Below are 20,012 nucleotides of genomic sequence, written 5' to 3'. Positions count from 1 at the left end.
GCCCGCCGACGCGCTCGGACCGGCGTTCGGGCGGCGTGTGGCGTCGCGCGCGCCGGCTCGCGACTACCGGGTGGGGGCGGCGGGGCGGATCAATGCTCACACCCTCCCTCCCCCCGCACTCCTCCAGCCGCGTCAACATGGCTCGGGAATGTGTCCGGGCACACTCGCGGTGCGCACGACGTATCCGAGTGGGGGTCTGCTTACCTCAAGCATTTAAGGCCCCCGCCTACCCGGACACACACACGGTGTGCAGAGCTTCAGGAAAAACAACGCGATTTTAAAACTACTCAAGATATCCGAGTGGAGTCTGCTCACGAAAAGCATTTACGAGTTCGCTGAGGGCCGAAAAGTACTTTTGATTTCGGATTAAATTTTTAAACTGTATTTTTACAAGAGTTAAAATGGCTAAAAAGCATGTTTTAAGAGTACTTTTTAGGCGTAAAACAACGATTATAGATTCTTGAAAGCACTTAAGGGACTTGCATTACACATTTATCTTCATTTCTCGTCCAAATAATGTTACGGTCACCGCTCAAATTTCATAGTTATCTTGTGACGACGAGAACACTGCGCGCCATTTCAGAGCCTTGCGCTTAGAGGCGATACAGCGCTAGAAATACCAGTGAGCGTCGCGCTTATCATCCCGCCACACTAACACACATACACCCCTGACGAGGCGGGCCCCTTAAGAGGCCACTCCAGTGTTTCAGGGGCACTACGCAACCCGCGTTAACTTCATAAGCTTCAATGCTATTTTCATTTTGCTTGTAACTAATTAACAAATATAGATTCCGAAATGATGCTTGCTTGATATGTAAAACAACGATGCTCTTATCAAAGCACCTTTCTTCAAAAAACGTGCATAAATAATGGTTTTATACTAATCTTTACTAATATGCATAAGTGTATTGTCTAGGTTTGAACCATATTTTATGCACGTTTTTGAAGAAAGGTGCTTTGATAAGAGCATCGTTGTCTCACATATCAAGCAAGAATCATTTCGAAATCTATATTAGTTAATAAGTTACAAGCAAAATGAAAATAGCATTGCATCTTATGAGGTTAACGTGGGTTGCGTAGTGCCCCTGAAACACTGGAGTGGCCTCTTAAGAGTTCGCTGTAAACCGAGAAGTACCATTGTTTCCGTTTTAAGTTTTTAAACTGTATTTTTTAAGAAGATTAAATATGGCTAAAACTAACGTTTTCGGAGTAATCTTCAGGCGTAAAACAACGGGTACAGGTTCTCGAAAGCTCTTAAGGGACTTGCGCTACACCTTTTACCTTCATTTTCTCCGCCATACATAATGTTACGATCGTCGGTCAGATGTCACAGTTGTCCTGTGCACGACGAGAAGACTGCGCGCCAGTCCAGAGGAGACACCGCGCTAGAAGCACCAGCGAGCGTCGCACTTATCATCCCGCCTCACTAACACACATACACCCCTGACGAGGCGGGCCCCTTTAAGGGTGTGATTATTTTATTTTTACCTTTAACAACTGTTAAATTTGTAGACATTTTAGTGGCCGAAATTCAACGAAATGTAAAAATTTATTCATATGTATACATATGTATCGTATAATTGGATGGCCAAGCTGAATTTGTAACGTTTTTGTGCAGTATGGATAAGGAGAATCAAATTGAATAAATAATGGAAACTTCTTTTAGAAGCTATTGTTATGGCTACTAGGTGGTATTGTTTAAAGTTATTTCTGAAAAAATTGATTGAATTTTATTTAGACTTATAAAATCATAAAATTTCTGATTTTAAAAGCCCAGGTAAAATTGACTTTAATCATAAAAGGCTCTAGTTTCATTTCATTCTCTTTATCCATAGTCCAAAAAAACTTTGAAGTTGCAACTTTGATAGCTAATCATGCGGAAAGTATGATATATGTACATATATTTTTCATTTCGTACCAGTTCAACCACTCAAAAAGTCGGCAAATTTTACCATGTTGAAGATAAATAGAAAAAAAATTACTTGGAACGAGTATATGTGAGTGTGTATATATATATTCCTTCCCTATTTGATGAAATTCTAATTCTTCACACTTCATATTGAAAATAAGAGGAAAAATACTGTCTACATATCCGGACGGACAAAAGAAGTACATCGTGTACCCACAACTTTGCAATAAAAGGTTCTCAGTATACAAAAATGAATTTTTATTGTTTTTATTTCTATATAAATAAAATATACAATGTTTTTTTTTTTTTTTAGAAATTGGTAATATTTCGCACAATTGACTTTCGACCAAAGTAAAAGGAAAATCATTGTTTCCTGAGATAACAGAAAAAAAAAATTTTCTCCCTGAATAAAGCATTTTAACTCTGCTTAAAGCAGGGAAACTAGGGGTACTTCAGCGGTTGCCCTATAAACTAATCTTAGATTTATGAATTTTTGTATTAGTGCAATAGGAATATATCCGCGACACCCAGGATTGTTACGACATCAACGGGGCAAGTCAATGGTCCCGAACTCCCCTTTCGTCCCAACTTAAAGGCCACCCGTTTCACTCCCTCTGTCTCCCCACCCCCCTCCACAACTCCCAGGAACACCCCAGGAGGCAAGCCCTACGACACTCTGCACCACGCTGCGAATGATTTTAGTGATGTGAGTGATGTGAGTGATGCGAGTGATGCGAGTGATGGCGCCACCGTCGGAAACTCCTGCATTCGACTCGGCCTCCCCAGAAAAAGAACAGACGCAGTTAACTTTGATCGCCCGCACCCTCTTGGACTCCTATCCTATAGCACACGCATTTCTGCGTAATTTAATATCACGGTTAAAAATGTTTTGAAATAGGCCCCAACAGGATACACAGCCTGTTCGTTTTCCAAACATTCATGTATTTACCTGCAGTTTGATTTTGTCATACCTGTGCCCAGGGGCGATAATCTGTAGGCTTCGCTTCGGGAGGATACATTTATCATTCGCGTTTCACAGTTACGATCTTGCAAGTGCAAGCGAACCCCTTCAGAGAGAGCCTTTTTGATTCAAAAGGGGAGGGGGGGGGCCTTCCTAGCAACACCCCCTTTTCCGGATCTACACCAATGCGTGCCCATTATATCATTTAATTAATTACATAATATTTATTACGATACTTTAATTACACCAGTATCAGAGAAAAAAACTGTCCAAATAACTCTGTATGACAAGATGAGCTTACATTTTAAAAATGTTAATCCATGATACACGCCAGGATACAATAAGTTGCCAAATAAAAGGGATCTTTCAGCTTTGAGCCAACAGATATTATCGGTACAGGTATTAAAAAAATTTCGCAACGAAAGCCAAGTTTATTAAAAAAAATATTGGTTCTTCTTTTGTTGCGCGGTTGGTCTTCCGCCCGCAATGTATTAATTGAATGCACGATGTTGTGTGAGCTTTGCCCCTGGAAGTAACACCTTCAGCAGTGCAGCAAGACACACACCCCGGCTAGCCTATCCTTCAGGCTCTTTAAAAGACTATTATAAATAACTTCTGAAACATAGAAACATCTTTATCACAACTATGGTTAAAAAGCTAATATTTTTGAGCAGAGAAGTTTTTTTTAAAAAAAAGGTACCCACAGTACAGTCGCACTAACACGTGGAAAAGTATATTTTTTAACCAAAATACGAAACTCGGACACGACATTTAACGTAGAATTCTTTAAAAAATGATGCCGAGAGTTTTAAATATAAACAAAAAATTTGTCTTTTCAATTAAATTTCTTGACGCGATTCACACGTAGTGACCACACCCACCGCTAGAATTCACTGCCGGAGACGCTGTATCAATTATTAAAAAAAAAAAAACTTCAAAATATACTGAACCACGGCTTTGGATCTGATTTCCAAAAAAAAAAAGGAATTTTATTAAAATACCACCGATATTGTTAAAAAATTCTTCAAACTGTCAATACTTATTAGGTTTCCCTTTGAGCTTTGCGAATATATTGGTTCGAGCCGTCCGCCACGGATGGCAGCGTCGTGTGGTTACACACTTCCGTCCCGTGCGGACTTCCGTCCCCCACTCCCGACCGAACGCCGCACATGGAGAGCTGAGACCGACTTGGAAGTCCAGGAGCGGCCTGGAGTAGATACAACGGCTGTCGGTCCCCATCGGGGGTCGGTCGCCGGTGACGAACGCCAGCGGTCGGTCGTCGTGACCTTGACCCGCTGCCGTACGTACGAACCGACAATCGCAAACACTGTCAAACTTGGGCTTCTTTTTTTTTTAGGTTTGTAGGGGGAAAAAAAGGGGTTGGAGCGCTGGGTGAAGGTGGCGCTAGAGCGAGACAAAGAGAAGTAATCTGTAACTGTCATGACGTGTGTCTGACTGATGAAATCGCGGGTGAGGTCAATCAGTGTCTCTCTCTCTCTCTCTCTCTCTCTCTCGCGGCCGCGCTTTGAAAGTCATTACCGCACGACACGCCGATGCACCGCAGACCGTGATCTGGTTTCCTCGGCAAAACCGGGTCCGAACCGCACGCGAACGGCAGAAACCCGTCAGCCGGACCGGAGATGATCGACGGTCGTACATTTACACCCGCGGGGGATTAAAACTGTGAACGGGAGGGTTTTTTTTTGCTGTCATAGCTTAGAAGCACGCATGACAGAAAAATTTTCACAAGTCATGCCTGTTTCTAAAGTTCTCGTGCTAAACTGCAACGGCGTATGCATGTCCAAGAAATTGGCACGCGATCGCGAAGTAAACGAACCGAGTTTCCAGATCGACTTTTGAGTACAGCACACTCCCGATTATCCGCGAAATTAAGTGGCAGGGCCACCGCGGATAGTGAAAATCGCGGATGATCCGCAAAAGAGCCGAAAATGGGAAACAAAAAAAAAGGATACATTGATTTCAACTTGAAAATCCAAAAAAAATGTATGTACAGTAAAAGTTACAATTAAAAGTAAAAATTTTTTTAAGGATGCTAACATACAATACATTTCAGTAATGTAAATATAAAAGTGTTCGGGTCTTACTTCATAACAAGGATAAAGTACTGTACGTACTCAGAGGCTTCATTCATTAGACACTGCGTGAGTTCCGAGAAGGCCTGTAGCGTTTTACTGTACATATACTGCACACAATACACTCTTCAGTAGAGTTCAAATTTGCCCACTTGTAATAAAATACAGATTTACATATGTGTTGTATTTTTTCGTAGCATGCGCGGATAATAGGGAGTTTACTGTATCCGAAATTTTATCTTCAACATTTCACAACGCGCCCAATTGAGAATATTATCTTTTACGTACTAGAGTCCTGCCGAAATGGATGTACTTACATAAACCAAATATTTGAGAGATAAGGAGAGTATGTATAAGTAGAGCGTTGGAGTAAACTTATTACAGCAAGGAGTAGATAACAATGTGATTTTAAGCCCACTACAACATGGAAGTACTTAAAACTTATACGTAGGTACATACATGCTGTGTTAAACACGCCAGACGTAAAACACAAACTTTATAACTCTCATTATTCTCGTGTCTGAAAGTTCGCTCGCTGTGTTTGCCTAACCCTTACACGCGCGTACACCTTAACACATACACACTTTCCCCCAAACTCGGAAAACAGTAATGCTGCAATCACAAATAAAAAAAAACAGTAACAGTAGGTCGTGCACATAAGATTTGACTGCCATGTTTTCGAACCTACTGATTCACAATAGCGCCTAGCGTGGTCGTGAGCATAGGAGGGAAATGAATGTATTTCATTTCTGTTGCGGACGCATGGCACAACAGCCAATGAGGGTAGATTAGGAAGCCATTTTGACGGGACTAGAGAACTGTTCATTTTTATCAATCATATTGTGGCAAGAAATCGTCGGGATACTACCAATGCTCAGATTTCATTTCCTGCTTTAAAATTTATTTAATGCTATTACTTATTAGTCACTAGCAAAAATTGCAAATACAAAAATGTGTCGTGGTAATAATGGTTAACTCAAAAATTTATATAACCTAATTTATTTATATATTGAAAAAAAAGTGCTAACAAATTGTTGGTCAGATGTCACGGGATAATCATTTGCTAGTTAGTATAGTTAGTTACTTAAACTGCCAACAGATGTCGGATACATCGCCTAATTAATTTCACTGGCTGAAATCAGGAGTACATAAGATTTCAATTGTGAACCTACCTCGCAGTCGTGCGTGTGGCCTGCTGTGCACTCGCTTACGTATTTTTAATTGTGAACCCAGCTTATTTCTTGTACTCGTCTTCTCGTGTTGGAAACTGACCCAGATTACCCAATAGCGATTGCTCTGTGTCCAGTACTGTTGCACCCGAGGTCCACGAAGAACTAAAGTTACATTTTACCCCCCCAAGCCTTGGCTCCAGATAAGAAAGTTTGTGGAGGAGGGGGGGGGGGGTTGTGGGAAAAAAGGGATTTTGGGTGAAGGGGGGTGGGGGGAGAGTTTGTGCAATAAATCTCCTGAGACGAATTTTTTTCGGAGAGTTTATTTATGTTCTTTCATCATCTTTCATTAATTTCTTTCAACGTTGTACGAAACTTTCAATGTTCATGATTTAAAACCGCACATTTGTAAATATTACACACAAACTAATTTTTGTGTGTTTTTACAAAAAAAAATATTATTTTTTAAACCAATTGCCAAGAAAACAAAATTTGTAAAACAGAATAAGATATTGAAATTTTGAGCCATGGTTATTTTTGCATATATGAATTACTGAGTATTTCTTACGAAAATCGGTGTATAATTTTATATTTTAACTGATGTTTCATTCAAGCAAAAATGATTGAAATCAAGGGAAAGATAATTGAATATTCATTTATTGGACTTTATTTTCTATTATTGAGCTTACTAAAGTGAGCAGTTAATACTAGAAATCTATTCGGGGAATCGTTTACAAATAACTTCTAGCTATTGGAGGTGCTGGGACAACACAAAGCATAAATTGCCGGGTAAGAATCCGAACCTAGTGTTACTGCGAACACTACTTTTTAATTTTACATGAATACATCTAGTTTTACATGAATATTTCTAATTTTACAAAAATATTTCTGTTCCATTTTTTTTTTTAAAAGGAAATACAGTGTACTAGACTATCTCTGAATTATTTAATGTAATGTTTTGCAACAACAACCTTTCTTTGTACGATAGTCCCTCTGGGGAAGTCTTCCTGTAGTCACCTCTGCATTCACCCAGGGCCGGATTCAGAGGTCTGGAGGCCTCGGGGCAACAGAGGAGCGGAGGCCCCCTGGCCCCAAATTATTTTCCAAATAAAATGAACAATTTTTTTTTTCAGTCGAGTTTTCCAATAAATAATTTATTGTGAAATCAAGTAGATTCTCTTAGTATTTAAAAAAAAAACATACATAAATATAATCGGAGACAAGAATTATATGAAATTAAATTTTAGTGTTAATGAACGGAACCTTCCGTTTGTGGGGGCCCTCCGTTTGTGGAGGCGCCGGGGCTTTCGCCCCGGTTGCCCTCCCCTAAATCCGGCCCTGCATTCACCCAGTGACGGTCGCTAATTAACGATCGCTTATTAACGGGTACCGAGTTAACTTCATTTTTAATAATAACCTCTGAGTGTAAACATATGTAATCTATGGCCCGTATATTTACCCTGTTTACAGCAGGAAGTTTGAATACGAAGCAGATTATACGAAGATGCAGTTGTCTCGAAATAAGAAAGACCTTTCGTTTATCTGAGACGAATTAATCGTTGAAAAGTCTGTAACTGTACTTGCAATTTCTAATAGTTTAGATTATTTTAGAGGTGAAAACGTCCAGGTGCGATAATAGAGCCTACAGCCACTAGACTTCTTGTACACAGATCAATCTCCTGTACTTTCACAGAAGATTCCTTTGGGATACAGTTGCCAAAGAATAGTCTGTAATACTACAAGAAGTATATCGCAACTTTGTACAACACAAGGCTTTGGTTATTATTATTTTTTTTGCATGTACGAAACACATTTCTTTCCCTTCCAGATAAAGCTGATTATGCTTCACGAAAATTGGCACATAGTTTTAATTGATGTTTCAAACAAAAATAATTTATTTAATTCATTGTAAAAGGTAATACAATATTCAAAAAATTGACCTTTTTTGTTTGTGCTGATTAATGTGCGCATTTAACACTGGAAAGCTATCCAGGAAACGGTTTACGAAGGTACTGGGACAACACGAATCATAAATTATCGGGTTATAATCCGAACCCAGTATTACTGCGACTACTATTTTGTAGTGATACAATTTTTGACGTGACAACGTCTAATAAATCGATGAACGCCAGCTGCACGCACGAAAGTGTCCCGTTACGATGTGTCCCGTTACGCACATTATCCCGGTACGCGGTGTCCCGTTACGCACATTTTCCCGTTACGTTGTGTCCCGTTACGCTCATTGTACGCTTGCGCCGCATCTATATCTCTTCCACTCGATTGGAACAACCATCGATTTGACTTTTTCGAGGCACATTAAACTTGAAACACTCCCATTCGTTTCCTACTTTTCCTATAATCGTCCTATCCTTAACAGAATAACACAGATTTGAGGAATTTAAATAGCAAACGTGTATAAAAGTTTTAGTTAAAATAATCTCTTCGTTAAAGTAATAAACATATTTGAATTAATGAGTGCAAATAAAAGTAAATTTATCAATTAAATTGTAGATTTAATTTCACTCCTTCTTTGTATGCATACAAAATAGTGATAATTCAATAAAAAAATGATTCAATTTTATTCATAAAAGTATGCAATAATTTCATAAATGTTTTGTTATGACGTGGTCACGTTAAACTATCGTCCGTAAACCGACTTTACAGACAACCAATTTTTTTTTAAAATTTAAACAATAAATCTTTGAAACTTTGCGGGCCAATAGTTTTAGTTTGTTCACAGCTGGAAAAGTGGTTTATAAGTGCATACAAGTGGAGGGAATTGCTAGCGCTGCGCCAGTCTGGACGTACGCCAGCCAGGAACGCGGGGGGCATCCATCCATCATGCGCGCTTAGCGGAGAGGCAACTCCGTCCTTCTGGTTGGCAGCACTGCGGTGCTAGCACGACCCTTCTCATCTTAGTAGCTCGAGCTAGATCTGCATCCCTAACCCTCTACGCACAGAAAAAAAATATGTTTTGTACTTTGACAAAAGATTCCTTAGCAGACCAGTTGCCAAGAAATAGTTTCTAATACCACCAGTAAAAAAAACAAAACATTGTAACTTTGTCCAAAAACACGGATAAGATAATCGAATATTTCATATTTGGACTTTATTTTGTTTTATCGCGCTTGTTATCGTGCTCAGTTAAAACTGGAAAGCTATTCAGGCAACGGTTTACAAAAATAACTTTAATAGTTTGGAGGTATGACACAAGGCATAAACGCCCCGGGTAAGAATCCGAACGCAGTATTCCTGCTAACACTATTTTGTAGTGATAATTTTTTTTTCACGTAAATGTACAGATTTTCAAATATCTGTAATTTCACATGAATATCTCTGTTCCATTTACAAAAAAAAATAATAATAACTGTGCATCGTTAGGGTTAGTAAAACGTAGAATTTCGAGTATGTGTTCATCAAAAGTGAAACCTACTTAAATACGGTGGGGTAAGTCAAGACGACGATGTCATCTGACCATGGCGTAAAGAAACTATAAAGCTCAAGAGGACAACGGAAATTGAAACGCGAACTTACATGACACATTTCAGCTGTAATACTATTTGTCGGAAATACAGATGGCGGCGGCAGCAGCGCTCGACGCCATGTTTACATGATGGCACACTTGCAAACTTGCGCAATAGTATACTTGCATTATTGCATACTTGCTTATTCGTATAGTACTCCCAAAAATTCTTATACATTCGCACGTATGTACGCTCGCGTCTACGCTTGAAAACTTGCGTACTCGTGCATGTATTTCAAATATTTGTATACCCTACAAATTTCCTGTCCTCTTATCTGTGAATTTTCATTTCTAACTGCCGTAGCAGCCACGCACTTTGTTTATTTTAATTTTTCTTTTCCTTTAAAGTATCTCTAAAAGCTTGTCAGAATTGTATACTTAAAAATTTCTTCCGAAAGAAAACGCAGCAAAATAGGAGATTCTGTCAAATTGATAACTTTTCTAAGGACATGAAAATACGTCTAAAGGGTTTTTATTGATTTTTTGTTTTGGATTTGAGCCCAATTGCACAGCCAAGGGAAGAAAAATCCAATAAAAAATTTTGGTTGGCTGTAAAGTTGGTTTACGGACGATAGTTTAACGTGACAACGTCATAACGAAACATTGATGAAATGATTGCATACTTTTACGAATAAAATTAAATAATTTTTATTGAATTATCACTATTTTGTATGGCTACAAAGAATGAGTGAAATGAAATATACAATTTAATTGATAAATTTACTTTTATTTGCACTCATTAATTCAAATATGTTTATTACTTTAACGAACAGATTATTTTAACTTTGACTTTTATACATGTTTGCTATTTAACTTCTTCCAATCTGTGTTATTCTTTTAAGGATAGGACGATGATAGGAAAAGTAGGAAACGAATGGGAGTGTTTCATGTTTAATGTGCCTCGAAAAAGTAAAATCGATGGTTGTTCCAGTCGAGTGGAAGAGAGATAGATGCAGCGCAAGCGTACAAAGAGCGTAACGGGACACAGCGTAACGGGCCAATGTGCGTAACGGTACACTTTTTCGTGCGTGCAGCCGGCGTTCATCGATTTATTAGACGTTGTCACGTCAAAAATAGTTTGGGTCAGTCAAATGTAGTGACGACCACATGGCAAACAATAGTAACACCACACCGGCCTCTCAACCCCGGAGCAGAGAAGGAAGAAGCGCAGGAACGGACGGGCGCGGTGAAACAAGCATCATCGCGAGAAGGTGTCAGGTTACGAGCTTGGTCGTGTCAGTGAGGTCGCAGCCCCGACTCTGAACCGCGGGACTATCAGAGCTCAGGTCGGCGGGAAAGAAGCCTCAGGAAGGGCGACTGTTTGCTCCTGATGGCTTCCGAGCACGCCGTGTGTGCTTGTGCCCGGATTTAATTGAATTAATAACGGCCGAGAGCCTCCCATGTTGATGTCCGCGTCATATCTCTTCAGAGAACATTAAATACTTATTTTTTTCGACGTGACAACGTCTAATAAATAGATGAACGCCGGCTGCACGCACGAAAAAGTGTCCAGTTACGCACATTGTCCCGTTACGCTCATTGTGCGCTTGCGCCGCATCTATCTCTCTTCCACTCGATTGGAACAACCATCGGTTTGACCTTTTTCCGAGGCACATTAAACTTGAAACACTCCCATTCGTTTCCTACTTTTCCTATCATCGTCCTATCCTTAACAGAACAACACAGATTGGAAGAAGTTAAATAGCAAACATGTATAAAAGTTATAGTTAAAATAATCTCTTCGTTAAAGTAATAAAAATATTTGAATTAATGAGTGCAAATAAAAGTAAATTTATCAATTAAATTGTATATTTCATTTCACTCCTTCTTTGTAGCCATACAAAATAGTGATAATTCAATAAAAATGATTCAATTTTATTCATAAAAGTATGCAATCATTTCATCAATGTATTGCCGAAATTGTTGTTGTAATAAGCAATGAAAACCACATTAACTTTTCACTTCACTTTATAAACAGTCGAGTTGAAGAGAGATAGATGCGGCGCAAGCGTACAATGAGTGTAACGGGACACAGTGTAACGGGATAATGTGCGTAACGGGACAATGTGCGTAACGGGACAATGTGCGTAACGGGACACTTTTTCGTGCGTATAGCCGGCGTTCATCGATTTATTAGACGTTGTCACGTCAAAAATTAACTTGTTATAAAGAGTTATTAATGACAGTTTTAGTTTACTACATGTTTAATTTACATTTTCACATAATCGCCATTCAGTTCCAAGCACTTTTCGTAACGCTACACCGGTTTCTTTAATCGTCTGCACAGAAGTTCGCTGTCTTGAAATTAAACCAGGGAATGTTTGCTGTCATTGTTGACCCATGTTTCGTTGAATCAACCAAAATGACGTCCTTTTTTGTCTCAAAAACACAGTAGCCATCACTTTTCGACTCGAGTGGGATGCTTAAAAAATGTTTTTCGGATAAGTTTACTTGGCGCCTGTACTTAGGCTACGCGCATTACGTATTCGAAGACCGTGATGCCTATGGTCGAGACGTCCGTTCCGTAAATGTAACTCGTGACTCAAGGGCTGTATTGCCAAGTGTTGTATACATCCTAAAAATAAACCACTGTTCGTTGAATTTTAGTGCACTTAGGCTATTGTGCACCTACGTCATTGAGTGAGAGAAAAAATGGGGGGGGGGGGGGGGAAGGTGTGTGAAAAAGTGCCTCGAAATTCATTCTGCGCGATTGAAGAATTAAGTCACAACTCCGCAAGGGAAAGGGTTACGTGAGTTATTTTGTGCGTCGTCGTGGTGGGGATATTGAGGTGCTATAAAAGGTAGGCTGGGCAGAAAACGAAAAAAAATAAGTTAGTCGAGTGAAAAAAAGTTATGCCACGTGACAGTTTAAAGAACGTTCTAAAACTGCTTGTTTCAGGCAACGCCGCGCAGTCACAGCAGTTTTCAGCGTCTGGGACCGTGGAAGGGGGGGGGGGGGGACAAGTGTTCAGCGCTCAGGACGGGTCGTTACCACAACGCCGAAATACCATAACGCCGAATGTCAAAATTTACCACAACGCCGACAGCTATAAAACTGCTGAAATAGCCGAAATAACAACTCAATGAATTTGTGTGTGTGTTTCTTAAATGTACCTTAACGCCGAAATACCACAATCAAACCGAACCTTACCTAACCTAACCCAACCTAGCGTAATATAACCTAACCTAACCTAGCCTATCCTAGCCTAGCCTAACCTACCATAACCTAACCTAGTCCAACATAACCTAACCTTTGTGGCAGTCCTACAATGACATTTTTCGGCGTTAGTGTATTTCGGCGTTGTGGCACACAGCATTTTTCTAGCTGTCGGCGTTGTGGTCAATTTGGCATTTCGGCGTTGTGGTATTTCGGAGCTGTGGTGCGTCCCCGCTCAAGGACGGTTCTTGCTGAGCCAAATGAACGAGCGAGGAGCCTTCAAGAGCGCCTCAGACCTGAGGCGTGGGGCGCCGACGCAGGGCCGCCGATTGCGTCGACCAGCACAGAGGCCAGGGTGGCTGAGATTAATTCCAACCATGGACACCGATACAGATGGACGAAGACGAAGCAAACGAAACCCCCTTTCTAAATGTACTAAATGTTTAGTAATAATTAGAGACCTGAAAAATTCGCGGGTTCATTTCGTGTTATGCTAAAATTCAAATAATTATACCTAGAGACCTGCAAAATTCGCGGATTCATTGAACTCTAGGATAGACTCCACACTCCTTTAAATACTCGCGGAAATGACACCTGTTCATTGGCTACTGACGCGTGAGAACTGGCTGTCCGTAATTCGGCACTTTCTTGGTTTAGTGTTTCCCATTGGCTCACAGTTCCACGGATAAAATGTGGGCCAATCGCAGAAGCGGTACGAAGGTATAGTTGTTTTGATGCTAGCACATCGCGAAATGAATCCGCGAATTTTGCATGTCTCTAATTATACCTCAGTGCTGCTTCTGTCATTGGTTCACTGTTAATATGGAGGACTGAGGGCCAATTTGAGACCCTCACTCATAGAAGTGTCGAATCACAGGTTACCCAGTCGAGACGACTCACAAGTCAAAGCCAATGAACAGTTGGCATTTGCCAGAGTGTGTAGAGGATATTGGAGTCTATCCTGGAGGTCATTGAACCCCTGAATTTTTCCGGTCTCTAGTAATAATTTATTTACACTTGATAAATGTAAAAATTTAGTGTAAAGTATAGTGTTTTTAAATAACGATGTAAGAATTCTCGTATTGTGAAACAAACTAAGTTAACCTAACATTGATCTAGACGGTAGTAGCTTAGCTTCTGGGTTGTAGCCGCGTCCTTGGAGAATAATTCATGGTGAATTTGGTGAATTATTCGCCAAGGACTCGGCTACAACCCAGAAGCCAAGCTACTACAGACAGTGGCCGCGAAAGCCTGCGAACATTATTGTTCTAGACCACCAACGAACACCACCTTCCGTCTTTTATATAATCTCACAGAAATTCTTAATTTTTTAACGTAATGAATATCAAAGACACTAATATACAAATTGTACGATGTTTGATTAAAACGTATTAATGAAATAAATAGCCGTAGATCCTGAATCCGAAGAACTCTAATAATAACCTAGATCGTGATATAATTCGGTACAAAACTTAATGTATTTATTTGTATGCTGTGTTATTGGTAGTGTGAGAATAATTAGTGACAGATGTCAGAAAAAAAGAAGAAATAATTATGTTTAACATGGGAGTGAAATCTCTACGTCTATACTCCTTGCACGTTGCTACAGATAACCTATCAGACAGCATGGTCGGACAGATCAGACAAACGCGACTGCGTGAATGTGGAAGGACCTTTAATATTTTATGTTGATGTACCATTTTTTTTTTCAATAACGTATCCAAATCTTCACACCAATATATGTAGACATACTAAAAAAAATCTTAAAATCTTAAAATTATTATCGCACATAAATTTCATACGATGTTAGTAAACAAAAAAAAATTGAGTTTAATAAAAATTAAATTATGATTTTTTTTCAAGCATGAAATTTAATTTATACTCTCCACCGGTTCCAACTGCCACATTTTATATATAAACTGTTTTAAGGATATTTTTTTAAATAACAATATTAAATATAATTTTTTAAGGCTGTTGATGAACATATGCTATTCACAACGAATATAGCATTCATCACACCATGTCACATAAGAGAAACACGGTGAACCTTAATTTTTTGCACTTGCTAGTATTAGAGGGTTGTATTTTAGGCGCTAGTGTTACTTTGGTGGCATAAAACGGAAACTCACGAAATAGTACAGATGGAAGGCGCTGTAGTAGCCCGCTTCTGCATTCTATCGGCGAAACTCTGAACTATATACAGTATGGATTTTACCTTATAGATGGCAGTGTGCGCAGTTCCCCACACCCCCCTCCCCCTCTCTCAAAACGTTCCTTTACGAAGAAAAAGCACGAAGGTTTACAAAGTAGGAGTTTGAGATATAGGTACCTTAATTTTACTAAGTAAATTGGACTTGTGAGGGGTTTATTTTTTTGCAATATATTCGTTTTACTTTAAAAATATTGTGATCCAAACTGCTGGAATTCACAACACACAGCGTACAATATCTTATGACGTAATTCCAGAATTTCGATACTTTTTTTGAGCAATTATAGAATTCGCAGAATTCTTCTTCAATACCAGAATGTGGCGCGTAAAACTCTCCCATCCACGAAAAGTCAGTTTAAAACGAGATTAAATTTAAGTAAATTACTTGGATATTTTATAAAAAATAACACGTTCTAAATATAACACAAGTAAAAAGTACTTGGATTTCTTGTGGAAAAGAAAGAGAAAATGGGTAGGGGGGGGGGGGGCGGCAAAATATATTATTATTTTTAATTCCTCATAATAAATATTGGTTAGCATTTAAATAAATACATAATCTTATCTTCATTGCTGTTTTAATCGTTTTAAACACAATGCCCAGAACACATCAACCAGAGCCCCCACATGGCTAGTGCTACCGTTGCTATGGCAACGGGGCCCATGGGTCTAGGGGGCCTGCGAAGGAAAGAAAAAAACTTAAAACCAAAAAGTAGACAATTTTAAATAAATCATAGAAAACAATTAAATAGTAAGGCCTAAATTTAGTTACCGATGAAATATTACACCAGAGTAATATTATTCGGAATATGCTGTGCGTACAGAACATATCTGAATCTACAACTGTGAGTAACAAAACCACCACCAATTGACGTGACACCATGTCGACAGTGCAGAACACTTGCACTCTTTTTTTTGCCATTATTCAAAATCAATTTACAATGACAATCGAAACACTGACTTAAAACTAGTTTTAATGTGTTTTAAAAATAATTGTGTAAAGGTTAAAACAATTTAATTAAAACAATATACATCAAGGAAAAAACTTTTTTTTATCTCTGTTAGAAAAAAAAGGGGGTGGGGGTGGGGGGGGGGGGGGGCATCATGACTTCTAGCAACGGGGCCCACAGAATGATGTGGGGGGTCTGACATCAACAAGGGTGATGACGTATTTTCACTGGAACAGCCTTGAAACCCGAGTTCATCTTTCCTGCCAGTATCTCCATGACCGTATCTTCCGCTGGACACACTAGCGGATCCAGAAGGGGGAGGGGGGGGGGGTGTCTTAGCAGTATGGCCCTCCCCTGTTCCCCGAATACATATATACATCTATTTAATTTTCTCCTATTTCCTTACCATAGTTTCTCCAAACTTACTTAAGTTTTTATTTTACTGCAGTGCTATAGATAACAGGACGTTTTTGAAATAAAACGAACTAAATATATTTAAATTCTAAATGTACTAAAATTTTATTAGAAAATGTTAATTTGGCCTTCCCCTCACAGTCATTCTGAATCCTCCTTTGGCTCGACATCGCTGCTTGTCCCAACTCGTCGCCCGGTAAGAACGTTTATTCGGCGCTCGGCTTCTATCACCTCGCCAACGGTTTGGTTTCGGTTTCAAAAAAAAAAATCTTTTATTGCGGAAAGAATACATATGGCGGCGAGGCCAACAAATGTACAATAAACTACTTACACACACTAGCAATACCAGACATTCATTGTCTCTTGCTGCGGTTCACGGCACGGATACAACACATAGTGATACCAGAGCCTACATAACAAACAGTACACGACAAGAATATACATATAAGCATAGGGGAAATTGGTTAAAAAAAACCCCTACAAAACCTCGCTAACGAGACTCCTTTCACTAGGCAAACCTAAACACGGGAAATCTACTATTTACAACTATCTGCACTGCAATAGGATATTGTGGGAACTAAGTTTACAAAAGTTTATTTCCAAAGCGGACGACTAAAGACCCGCAAAATCCGCGTCATATTATTTTTTGTCAGGATAGACTTCACAGACGAGTACATTGTCTGCCGTCACAGAGGCGGTCCTAGACTTTGCAAAGCTATGGACATTTTTTTAAATTTTAATTTTAGGGGGCCTTAATATTTGGAAGAGGGACTTCATCGTGTGGCATTTAGGGGGAAATATTCACAATTTATTGGTATTCTTTTGAAAAATTTGAATAAATTACATTTTACAGTGTTAAATGAATAATGGTATGCGATCTAAGGACAAACGTTTTCCATGGCATTTGCCACTGGCTGCATCTCACCTCCTCTCTCAGGTCGCACGTGATTCGGTCAGATATTTTCTTGAGTGTTTTTCATTGGTCTCCAGTCCTTCAGGGACCTGGACCTATTTTGACGGCCCCCACCCCCAACCCCCCGAATTACCCTCTCTTCCCTGCAAGGAATCCAAGTATTTTAAAAAACCCAAAATAAATGATGTTTCTATTTTTTTTATAAGTTTAGCTTTAAAATTAACGAATAAATTAATTTATCAATTAATTAAACTTTAAAGGCACGAAATTTCGGTGTCGCATTTCCATGAGAAATATATCCTTCAATCACTGTTTCTTCGAGAGATATATTTTACAAAAAATTTGCTTTTTGGTGAAATCATATTAAAATAATTTTATTTTTCATTTAAAGTAATAGTAACTGGATTTTTTATAAACAGTGCCTAGTTGATCGATTATATTAATAACATTATTTAAAGATGAAATCAATTTAAAACAGAGTTATTTATTTCATCATCTTGCCATCACTAACGTAATATTTTATAAATATTGTAACTTTTTTTTTTAGATTTAGACAATTTGGATACCTCCTCAAGTTTTTTTTAAATGGTTACAATAATTGTAATACTATACATAATTACATAATCATTTTTAAATTCTTCGTAACTTACAAATTGATTAGATATTTCACTCTACAAGCTTAAAAATCAAATTGGTCGTAATGGTCGAGACGACAGACCTCTTTTTTATTTTTATCGCTGGCCTCCACGTTCACTTGGCATATCGCCGTGCGATATTTTCTTCTACTTTTGACTTCATAAAGGATCGTTCACACTCTCCGCCCGCTACCCGATGATCTACCAGAGTTGCGACACAAGACACAGATTTGAAGAGGCTACTGCTTCCATTACTACGGACTTGTAAGCCAAAGTGCGGGAGGAATTGGATATTTAGGTTTGGATGTGTGTCATATAACTAAAGGTGCACGTGTTGAACAATTTTTGTAAGAGAAAAATCTAGGTTAGTTCACCTCCAATCTGATGTATGATTTGTTGTAAATAGTCTAAACTAAACTGTTCAATATTTTTGAGCTGTCATCATTTGTGAGGGTTTTTTTTTCGTTCTGTTAGTCGATTTTTATTTGTTTGTCAACCATATTCCTGTTATGGAATATAATGTGGTGTTTACATCCTGTTGACAACAGCAATTTTCTGCTTAATTTGTGTTTTTTTTTTGTAGTTTTCTTCTACAGACATGCATGTGCTTTAGCAATGGCGCATGTCCAAAAGCTTACATCGAGTCATGCACTCCCACTGCACAAATCTTTCAAAGATGATTAAACTGTTGGGATATACCGTTGAAAAATGTGACGTTCTTTTTTTGCGCTTTGGTAGGTTCGGTGGACTCTGACAAGGGATCGGGGGGAGATGTGAATGTTATTCAGGGTTCAGGCGGGAAGGGCAGCCGACGGACTCACCCCTGGGCGACATGGCCACGTCGCCGAGGTAGAAGGGCCCCTGGCGGGTGGCGATCTCGTGCATGATGATGCCGAAGGAGTACACGTCGCCCTTCTGCGACCCTTCAGGAGGCGCGTGGCTGGCTCGCAGCAGCTCCGGCGCCGTCCACAGCATCTCTGCAGGGGGGACACACGCACCGCCCGTCACTGCCCGCCGCGCTCTGCCCCTGGCTCTTGCCCGGTCGTTACATTTGCAGCGTTAAATGAATATAATGGTACGCGATCTAAGGACAAACGTTTTCCATGACACACGTGCCACTGGCTGCAACTTCTCACCTCCTCTCTCAGGTCGCACATGATTTCGTCAGATGTTTTCTCGAGTGTTTTTTCATTGGTCTCCAGTCCTTCAGGGACCTGGACCTATTTTGACGGCCCCCACCCCCCAACCCCCCGAATTCCCTTCTCTTCCCTGCAAGGAATCCAAGTAATTTTTTAAAAAAAAACCAAAATAAATGATGTTTTAATTTTTTTTATAAGTTAAGCTTTAAAATTAAAGAATAAATTAATTTATCAATTAATTAAACTTTAAAGGCACGAAATTTCGGTGTCGCACTTCCATGAGAAATATACCTATCCTTCAATCACTGTTTCTTCTTCAAGAGATATATTTTACAAAGAATGTGCTTTGTGGTGAAATAATACTAAATATTTTTTTTTAAATTTAAAGTATTAGTAACTCAATATTTTTAATACTACAACGCCGAATACCATGACGCAAAATGCCAAACTGACCGCAACGCCGACAGCTAGAAAACTCCTGTGTACCACAACGCCGAAATACAGTAACACCGAAAAATGTAGCTGCTGGGAAGGGGGGAGGGGGGGGGGGCACAGGAGCAAAATGAAAAACAACTGAATGAATTAGTGTGCTAACCTTACCTGACCTAACCTAACCTAACCTTTGCGGCAGTCCTGCAATGACATTTTTCGGCGTTAATGTATTTCGGCGTTGTGGTGCGTCCCCGCTCTTGCCGGTCCAGGCTCGAGATACGCCATTGACGATTACATTGTGTGAGTATGTGTGTGTGTCATAATGACACCACGACAAAAAGTGTCAAAATCAGGCGATGTCAAACAATTTTAAAACACAGCACAGAAAATTCCACGAAAAAAAAAAAAACTAGTCCAAAACTTATTATTATTATTATTATTATTATTATTCAATTTTTCATATGACATTAAAGTGTAATCAGAAATGGCGTACATTTTGATTTCACATGCC

General features: G+C 39.3%; 1 protein-coding gene across 1 annotated transcript in view; it reads right to left on the bottom strand.

Annotated features, from left to right (window-relative positions):
* Positions 1-20,012, bottom strand: part of LOC134538593 (atrial natriuretic peptide receptor 1-like) — a 302,281-nt gene that overhangs the window by 103,737 nt on the left and 178,532 nt on the right. The window contains exon 14 of the mRNA XM_063380019.1: positions 18,752-18,907. Within this exon, the coding sequence (XP_063236089.1) occupies positions 18,752-18,907 (156 nt within the window). The remainder of the gene's footprint in view (positions 1-18,751; positions 18,908-20,012) is intronic.

This window comes from Bacillus rossius, chromosome 13 (genome assembly GCF_032445375.1).
Source record: "Bacillus rossius redtenbacheri isolate Brsri chromosome 13, Brsri_v3, whole genome shotgun sequence".
In the NCBI taxonomy this organism is placed as follows: Eukaryota; Metazoa; Arthropoda; class Insecta; order Phasmatodea; family Bacillidae; genus Bacillus; species Bacillus rossius.
The sequence above is the reverse complement of the archived record's forward strand: the minus strand, read 5'-3'. Positions and strand labels throughout refer to the sequence as shown.